Below are 10,157 nucleotides of genomic sequence, written 5' to 3' on the forward strand. Positions count from 1 at the left end.
TTTTAATCCTTTAGTATTACTTATATTTTCATGGAATAGGTGCAAATCTGATTCAAATTATTGTCAAAAACACGATTCATCAAAACTTACGTCTTAGCTTCATTGATTTGAGGAAGCAAACAAAATTGTTGACTTATCAAAGTACAAGCCAATATGAATCTTCATTTTAGGTCTTGGAAGCCTTCAAACCTACGATTCTATGGTTGTCACTTAGCAAGGATGGAACCGTGTTTCTGTGTTTGTGAAATTATGATTGGTTTAAAGTATAAATTAAATTATATATTTTCGAATTTGAAATGCTGGGTCCGTGCCAAAACTCATCTAACCATAAATTGCTGAACTATATTATAAAGTAATTAGTTATATAGATAAAATCACTTTAGTCCATTATTTGGCTTTGCGGTGGAAAACATTTTTTTTAGAATAGGTGCACTAAATGCTATAACTTAGAATTTAAGGCATTGAAAAAAAAAAAAAAGGCATTCATCGGCATATATATAAAATATGTTAGCAATCGTCTATATTAAATGCGGTGGAAATTCATTTTGGGTCAAAGTTATCTAATATAATAATAATAATTTCTTCGCATAATTAGATTTATTATCTCCATTAAAAATTCAATAAATCATAACTCTCTTATAAAAATAAATATATATGGAAACATAGCGTAACTAAAGAATATCTCATAAATATTTGAGGCATTTTAGAAATAGAACTAAAAATATAATTTATCGAATTCCAATTTAAATCAAATATTTTGAACCGCGCACAATGTTACAATAAAATTCTAAAATTTAGGCTCGTAAGTCCTTGACATGAAGCAAAGAACAACCATAAATACCTGAGGTATTACACAATAAAAAATATCAATCCTCATCATAAGAAAGTCATAAAAGTAGCTCATTAACATGATTAATTAATAAGAATCTATGAGTTGGTGAGAATGTCCGCTCACCTCTTTAACATGATTGTGTGATAACAACCTTATCACACCATAACTTCTTGCTTAAAATATCATTGAAACATCTTTCATAACCTTTCATGAGTCATTCATAAGCTTTGATAAGCATTCATAAAACATTCATTGAAATCCTTTGAAATTCAAGATCATGATTCATTAAAAACATACCTGAAACTAGCATATAGCATGGGTCATTGAAATTCATCTTGAAATCATGTGAATTATGCATAATTAGACTAATAACAATGAAGTATATCATAATTAAGAAGACCCGATGCAAATTCATGAAATTAGGGCTTTTAGAAGAAGAATTCATAAGATATTTTGAGAGAAAACTTGGAACTTCATGTGTGAAAGAGCCCCATGGATGAATTCCCACGTACCTTGAGTTTTAGAAGCGCTAATTTTGCTCTTTATTGGAGACTTGACTTGATTTCTCTTGAAATTAGCTTGAGGAAGAGGAAAGCTTTTGAGACAAGACTCTAGAGAGAGGATTTTGGGTTGTGAGTGTTTGGGTGAGAATAAGAGGGTTTGGAGGACTTAGGGTAGTTATTAGGATATAATAAATCTCTAAAATCGTCCACATTCATTAATGAAAACATAGGGAAAGATCAAAATATCCCTAACTTAAACTGAGTCGGGCACCTAGACAGAGGGCCCACCACGGCCCGTGAAGCCCACCACGGCCCGCGGTGATGGTCGTGTTGAGGGACTTGAACTTGGATGAATTGGATTAGCGGGGGGGGAGTTCCTCCACGGAGACCACCACAGTTCGTGGTGGCCAGTACGGATCGTGAACATCCTACGTGGTGTGAACTTCTCAGGACCCTTGAGGGGTTGGACCATGGGACACCACCACAGCTCGTGGTGCCTCCCACGGTCCGTAAACCCTATCTTGGTCCTCCACCCCTAATTTCCCACTCCAAAGTTGGATCACATTATCTCTCCACGACCTATGGTCTTCTTCACGACTCGTGAAGGACTCCATAAAGTTCACTTGGTGCCAAAAAGCTGAGATTTTCTAGGAAACTTCTTTTGAACTCCATTTTCCAACGTTTCAACTTTCGAGATCTTACAGAGTGTGTACACTCTCTATGGCATGTCAGCTTTTAGGGTGTATTTATTATATTTTAAAATAATTTAGAAGGGTAATAGTACCCTAGTTAAGTTAAGTTGTGCTGCTAGGATTTCAGTCATAGTTCGAGGGGTGCATTATCCCTATAATGTTAATTATACTATGAATGAAAAGGAAATATGTGAAATAGCTAGTTTTATTTTTTATTTACACGTTTATTTTATCCTAATGTGATTCAAGAAAAAAATCTCGACAACTCTAGCTGAATAAAACCTTATAAGATGATTTTATATCTCTAATTAGTTGCATTTATTGTTTCTTTTTTCTTTTTATCTTGATTAGATTAACTGAAGTTATTGAAATGTCATGACTCTATTTCATAGGTCATGATGACACATATTATATCCCACGAGTAGGTAAGCATGTATCCCACCAGTAGGTAAGCCTGTCCCATAGCCTAGAGCTATAAACAACGGGCTATCACGCGGAAGAAAATATTTGCGAAAAAAGAATAACAATAATCTAAGTAAGGGAAAGAGAGAACCAAATGAATACATAAATAAACCCCCAAGATTTGGTATCGGTTGATAGTCGAGCTTCTAGTCAAAAAAACAAGAGTAAGACTTTTACAATACATGACATAAGTACATATTGTCTCCAAAAGCAAAATAAAGACTATACCTGTCCGATATAGAGGAAAATAGGCAACTCCGAAAGACATGAGCTTACCCTAGTTTCTGAATCCCAAGAGTTTCTCCTCACAAGATCCAAATCAGCAGCGAGAACCCGTACTATGATCTGCAAGGTGTAGAAGTGTAGTATGAGTACCAACAAGTGGCACTCAGTAGGCATAGGTTGATGAAGCTCTAAAAATAAAACAAGCATAATAGGCATGTAATAAAGGAGCATATATCACAAGTAATAAAGAAACAACAGGAAACTCGTAATAAGGACAAGCTGAAAGCACTGAAAGAGAGTAAATGAAGCACGAAAAAGAAGTAAAGGACAAATATGGATGTGCTAGCCCATCAACCTATACACGACAAAACTCTACTAAGGGAGACAACTAGCCAAAGGCATACTAATCGAAAAAACCACAAACAACACGTAAAAGCTAAGAAAGTTATTCTAAAACAAACCCTACACAAAAGAGTCAAATAGAAGAGAACAAGGTCAATAGCTACCCTCAAAAAAAGAACCATCCTTCGTACTGCCACAAGTATATAAATAGTCAACAGAAACATTATCGAGACCCTATATGCCCAGAAGGTGCATAATCACAAACTAACCCCGTACAACTCCCCATAAAACCAATACATACACACCACAAACAATTATGCTGGTGATAAGCAATGTACATGAATGAGCATAATGCAATAAAATCAGTAGTATCATAGTGCCAAGCTATATACACCTACCCTTCAGTCCCCGCCAGCGAGGTAGGACCCATAGTTGGGAGCAGTTTACTCAGGTGTTCTTAGAGATGTTCGTGCCATATAGTCTCCGTGATTAGTGCAGGGTCGAATTTGATAGATTGGAGTATTAGATTGGGTATGTCTATCAAAAGTGGTCTAGAATACATCTGATTAAGGTTAGGCTTAGGAAGCCTGAGTGTGGTATACAGAATAGGCTTGGGGAAATAATTACTGTGATGTTAGGTCACTTTATGATCGAGTATGATGGGTGGATTAACTCTTAATGGTAGAGTTGGCAGCGAAAGGTTGTAAGGAGGCTAGTGTGTTATCGTATGATTTCACAAATAGTATATTCTGAGATAGTAGGGGCATGTTGACCAATTTAGGAATGAATAATTGTTCATATTTGCATGTTTTCCTATATTATGTGGTGGATTCAGGTTGCCGATGATGCCCACAAATATATGTTGTTTGTATTGATACTATTTTTGCTATGTCACTTGACATAGTCTAATTGCAGAATTAGTGGCATTTCATAAGTGAAAACAATGGTATCCCAACAACTTCTATTCCTCTCCCCAACAACTTTTATTTCTCTTTTCCTTATGGTGAAAATTGTGTCTTAATTTTGTACTCTATTTTCTCTTAATAACTCTTATACCCTATCCCTGTTTAGATTAGTTTTTTGGGAGAATTGTATTGGTATTCTAAAAGAGTTTTTCTTGTACTTGTAAAAGATGTTTTATTTTAATCAAGGTTGAGATTTTCCTTCTTGTTAAAGTGGTAAAATATTGAGTTTTCATTTATTCTCATTGCTAGTTTTAAAAATGGGTGGTCAGTATTCTCTCATCTAAATGTTAGAATAAATGTCTGCACGGACCAGTGAATTGGATCGTGACATCTCAATTAATATAGTTTGTTAACCAAAAAATATAGAAATTAAAATAAAATATAGTTAGACCATCAGCATTCAGCAACATCACTCAGCTAACAGAGGTATGGAGTACCATGCTAAAAGCTGGTTAGCTGACCTTCATTACACAAAAAATGCACGGCAAATACCTTTTACCTGTTCATTAATGTGGCATACATATAAGGAAGACAGCGAAAATTCATACCCACGTAAACAAAATTATAATTTGAACATCAACTTGATGATTTGAGACCTTCATATTGCAAATTTGGATGATGTCCCCTGTGTGCAACTTCATTGGAATCATCAGGACAAGTTGGCATGCCCTAGAAACCTTTAGTACGACTCTCAGATCTGACAACTGATATAATAATATGGTCAGTAAAACATCTGATATCAGGGTTAACAAGTGCCAGAAGGAATGCTCTTTCTAGACTCCATCTCTTTAAGTGCCACAAGGAATGCTCTTTCTAGTCTTCATCTCTTTCTTTGAACATTCGGCACATTAGAACACATCTGAATTGAATCCAGGAAGAGAGTTGCTTTGCTGAGCTTGCCGCAAATGCATTTTTAATGCATAATTGTTGATCTGTAAAAGAACAATGAAATCAGAAAATCAAGAGTGGAGAAACTTTTATCTTCTTCAATTCCCTAAAACTGAAATGTACCTTCATTTTTTATTTTAAAAAAAGTGTCCTTTACAGAGGGGGGGGGGGGGGGGCTAAAAGTCCTTCACAATCCTTTTAACTAAACCAGCCTATATTTCACATCAACAGCTGCATAATTGTCAATCTGAAACATTTTTCTAGTGGAGCAGAGATTACAAATAGTTTGATATGAAGACAAAAAAGTTTCCATGAAACAATAGCAAAAAAGTATTATCAGATGATAAAAAGTCTAGCAACCGAATACTAAGGTATATTCTCTTAACATTTTTGAACTTAATCCTTGATACCTTCCATTTTCTGTCCAGTGTTGAGTAACAACTACAGAAAGGCATTCCGTTGATCTACTAGACCTAAATCCCAAACCTAGTTGGTGATAACATCTATATAGTTTTTCATCCCTTCTCTTGAAGGCATTTGGTATTAATTTTGACTATTCTGAAAATATACTCAGGTAATTAAGAGGTTTGTCCGTCTTATCAGTTGTTAGATTATTTGTTGTTAGCCATATTGAGGTTACATTTCCAATTTAAATAGCATTGATGCTGACACCTGAATTTAGATAGGTTCTTTTCTGTTAACAATATGGAGGTTAAGTTTCCAACATTAATAGCAATGACGCTAACGGTACTCGTTCTTACATTTGTTGAATTAGGCAAGGGTATCAAAGATGCACTTGAGCCGAAGCTCTTTCAGAAACAATCTCTCTACCTCCACGAGGTCCCCAAACCCCACTTGTGGGATTTCACTGGGTATGATTTTGTTGTTGGCAAGGAACCAATGACCTTTTCTCAGTGAAACATACTTCAGCAACATTATCTTCCTTCCAATTACTATCAATCTCTTCATGTCACATTGAAAAGACTACTTCCCTTAATGAGGTAAGGAATGTCACGCTGATAAAATTAATTTAGCTATACAATTTCCTCTGCTAATTCAATACTTACCTGTTTAGCCTTGAAAGGTCTGCTGCTTAAGAAGACAATTCTAGAGTGCACAGGTTTATTGTTTAAGCAACTAATTTTAACATTAAAATTACCAAAAGGGTTTGGACAAGCAATTACACCAACAAAAGTAATCAGGCCTTTCATTGGTGAAGCAGATCAGCAAAGAATCTCAAAGTATCGTGACAACATAAAATTCATTGCAATTTGTCGTAAGTCATGGCTAGGATGAGAAATTTATGAAGGTAGAACGTTTACCTCAAGAGTTCTCAATTGCTCTTTACCCTGAGCAATCAGCTGCTTTAATTGCTGCACTTCCTGGTTCCTTTCCTCATACTCTTTCTGACGTTCATGTTGAATGGCCACTGCCCTCTTGAGAATGAAATTATCTTTACGAAGCACTTCTATTTGCGTTTTCAACATTATATTTTCCTGGTAATTGATGAACAGTCAACACCCAAAGGAACAAATAAATGGAAGTAAATAAACCAGCATGTCAAATTGTGGATGGCCATTCTCGAAGAGCTGAAGCACCACAATCCACAAATGTTGCATTGTTGCTGATAAAATCAGGAAAACGAGTCTTGGAATGTATAGAGAACATTACTAACTATTTTCTTAACCTTAGATATATTAGTTATACCCAAAAAAATTGTGATCATGTTTTCCTGCCCCTAATCCTTGGGAAGAAGTTTATTCCCTAGACACCTAAAACTCATGGATTAAAAAGGCAACATGCATTAACAGTACCGACCTTGTGAAAATTTTGAGCTGCCTCTGCACTTGCACGTGAGCTAATGCATTTCTCTAAGCTCTCACACAGTCTAGTAGCCCGAGCCCTGGCATCATCTATGCTTGTAGCAGTCATCATTTCCCTCACAAAACACTCCACCCATTCTGCACCATCGGCAGGAAAATTGTTTTCAGCTGAAGGATCTTCCGACTGAGCAGCCGGCCCATTGGTAGGCTTCATACCTGCCAATTTTTCATGAAAATCAGAATCTTTCTATTGAAAATATTTGGAAATCATCTTCCTGATTAATCAAGGATTAACATAATGCTACTACAACATCCCCCCTCCTTCCCCATCCCACCAAGAGAAACCCAAATCCAAAATTTCAACTTCTTAACTGATTAACTGTAAATTTGAGAAGTGGCAAGTTAGTGATGATCAGTAAGTCCTATGTTGCTCGGACTCTTCAAAAATGTCAACGGGAGCGTGTTGGATCTTCCAAAAGTAGTGTATTTTTGGAGAATCCGGCATGGGTGCGACATTGAAAGTGAAGAGTCCGCGCAACTTAGCCAGCAACGCACCAGATAGACACGCAAACGCTAGTTAACTTTCAATATGTAGATGTATACAAACAATTGTATGCTGAGTGGACAATTTTCATACACATGCAAATGACCTTTAGATTAAAAGGCATCAAGTGGCGGGTAGAGTCAACTTTGGACAAATTAAAACAGGTTGAGTCAATAAACATGCCGTCCAACGTTTGATTAGGTCAAGATAAATTGACAAAAGGGACCTAACCAAAACTACCAAGCTCAAGTTCGAGGCTGGACAGGTTAAAATTTTACGAGCTAAAACTAACACCTCCAAGGTGTCAAATAAATGGGTCGGGTAAAATTTGGGGATTAAAGCAGGTTGGAATTACAAAACATGTCACAGTGCAACCCGCCCTAATGTTGGTTTAGTCAATTTGGATTGATGTCATATCACAACCAGCCACATTACGTTTTTGATGGGTTGCACTTTTATGGACCAAATTTGACACCTCCAACTCGAGTGAACTTATCTGTAACAAATGATAATAGCCAACTACAAGATTCAGTATCTGTTGCTGAGATCCTTAATAAGAATGACAGGAAACAGTTCTACATGCCACTGATATATTCACCAACTGGATATACATCTTTTCATTCATTAATAATGGCACATTATTTCTATCAAGGACAATACAAGTTCTCGCAGACCAATTTTGCACCATTATGCAACTTAAGAAACAATTAATAAGAATTGGGTGGACATATACTTGATCTTAGCCCAAAAGTTAAGAAAGGTATACATTATTGTGTATATGTGTGTGAATATATTCTTTTTCCAATTTCACATAATTAGGATTCATCACCATGAGTCGCACCGAGTAACTATGAAAAACAAAAACAAATCTTTTGAACATCACTTCAACCAGCACCTGATGAAGGGATTGTGTGATTATACGTACCATTTTCAATCTCTCCATCAACTTTTGTATCCGACTTACCATCTGAATATCCAAGGCTTAGCTCATGCAGGCTTCTAATGGCAGCATCCAGATCATTGCCAGATTCTTCCAATGCTTTCTCAAGTAGCTGAACAGTATTGAAAGCAAAATAATTATTTGGTGACTCATTAGACAAAATCCACCACAAGGTGTTTTAACAGACTTAAGTAATTACATAAATCTCTATACTTGTATCTGTATGTTATAAGAATGGCAACTTGGTGATTCTTACTATTGTTCAGACCACCAAGAAACCTTTTAGAAGATTCAAAGCATTGAAAACTCGAAGAAAAAGTAGGTGAAAACTGCATACTCTACAAAATGAGGATATCTTTTTCTTGTGGTAAATAAGAGAGAGAAAATTACAACCAATATCTTTTACGAAATATGCACACAGTGTATACTTTATACTAATATACATATATACATAGTCATATATATACCTGTACCTATAATATAACACCGACTGGATATGTAGTCTATAATTCGGCCATTTTTGATAAACTACATGGCTATATATTGGTAATTATCTAAAATTAATATTAAAACGCCAACAATTAAGCACTTATTAGAACCCCCGGGAACCAAGACAAAATTATATAATCGACATACAGAAAAGAATATACCTGACTATCCATATCAGGAAATAAAGCTCTCAGCTGATCGAAGTGAAGTGGATAATTGCTGAAGGAAGAAGAACGAAGTTTCTTCGACGCTGAAATCGGCGATGGTGATTGTAAATCTTCGAAAAAGGATCTCTTGCGGCAAACAATTGCAGACATTGTTTAGCTCCCTTCCAGGGATTTAGAGATTGATTGTTTTATTGGGGGATTTAAGGAGTTGGGTGGTATGTTTAAGGGAAAAGGATGTAGAGATGGTATGAACTGAGAGAGATTAGGTGTTTCAGAGGATTTGAAGCTTTTCTTGAGCTATACTCCGCCTGGAGGTGTGTCCCTTTATATAGGGGAAGATTTTGTGGGATGTTGAAAGCGGTGAACGTTGGGAAAAGGATTTCCAAAATTTGTGGTCAATGTTTGTACCTCGAGTCCAATGCTAATGCTATCAAATTTACCCCAAGTTTTATGTTCCTACTAAATATGGCCCAATATTAAAGAAGAAAAATTATTTTATTTTATATAGTAAGGAAATATAGGCTATGTATTTGTTATATATAACTATAGTTTAATAAAATTATAATTAACAGCTATAATAGTTATTTAATAGCTATTTTCTAATTTAAGTGTGTATCTTCTAATTAGTGTATTTCTAGGCTTAATTATAGATATTGTATTTATCAATTATCTATCTTTTCTCTTTTCTTTTTCAAAATTAGTGTATAACCCTAAATTAGCACATTCTTTCCTCTTTCATGGATGATTATTTTTCTTCTTCTTTTCTTCAATCGAATTCTTTTCAAATTCAAACTTAATAACGTTGCGCTGCTCTCCATTTGTTCGATAAAGCGTTGTCATCATGAGCTCGAGATAATTTACGAAACTTCATTGTCAGACATGAGAGAAAACTTGAAGCTTAAGTTCTAATTAAGGATTCAAAAAATTATTACTAAAATGAATGGGTGATGTTTTGAAAGATTGGATATATTACGAAGAGTTCATATCTCGAATTTGAGGAATTTGTGGTTCAAATTCAGAGACTTTTTAAGGAATCAAACACACGTAAATATGCATTTTATTCATGTATCAATGTACGTGTATATGCATTGTATTCATGTATTTGAGTATTTTTGTTTCAATGTTATTATATCAAATGTATTTATTTATATCTGATATTGATTACACATTTGTATCAATGTATCAAAGTGTATCTATTCATTTTTATTCATATTGTGTATCTTGCAACTTGTTATGATTTTGTATCACTATATTCAAGTTTATTAGTTCCTTGTTTTATATTTGT

The 10,157-nt window shown here is 35.1% G+C and overlaps 1 protein-coding gene across 2 annotated transcripts; it reads right to left on the reverse strand.

The window, feature by feature from the left end:
- Positions 1-4,366: 4,366 nt before the first annotated feature.
- LOC129896063 (uncharacterized) lies at positions 4,367-9,262 on the reverse strand. Of its 2 annotated transcripts, none has more exons than XM_055971992.1 (5): positions 8,867-9,262; positions 8,241-8,328; positions 6,728-6,948; positions 6,232-6,405; positions 4,367-4,953 (listed from the first exon to the last, which is right to left on the reverse strand). In XM_055971992.1, the coding sequence occupies exons 1-5, from the start codon at positions 9,020-9,022 to the stop codon at positions 4,870-4,872; spliced, it is 723 nt and encodes a 240-aa protein (XP_055827967.1). In that variant the 5' UTR covers positions 9,023-9,262; the 3' UTR covers positions 4,367-4,869. The 2 variants fall into 2 exon arrangements, with proteins under 2 accessions (XP_055827967.1, XP_055827892.1); XM_055971917.1 differs by having other exon boundaries at positions 8,202-8,328; positions 8,867-9,261.
- Positions 9,263-10,157: the final 895 nt, after the last annotated feature.

This window comes from Solanum dulcamara, chromosome 1, assembly GCF_947179165.1.
Source record: "Solanum dulcamara chromosome 1, daSolDulc1.2, whole genome shotgun sequence".
NCBI lineage: Eukaryota > Viridiplantae > Streptophyta > Magnoliopsida > Solanales > Solanaceae > Solanum > Solanum dulcamara.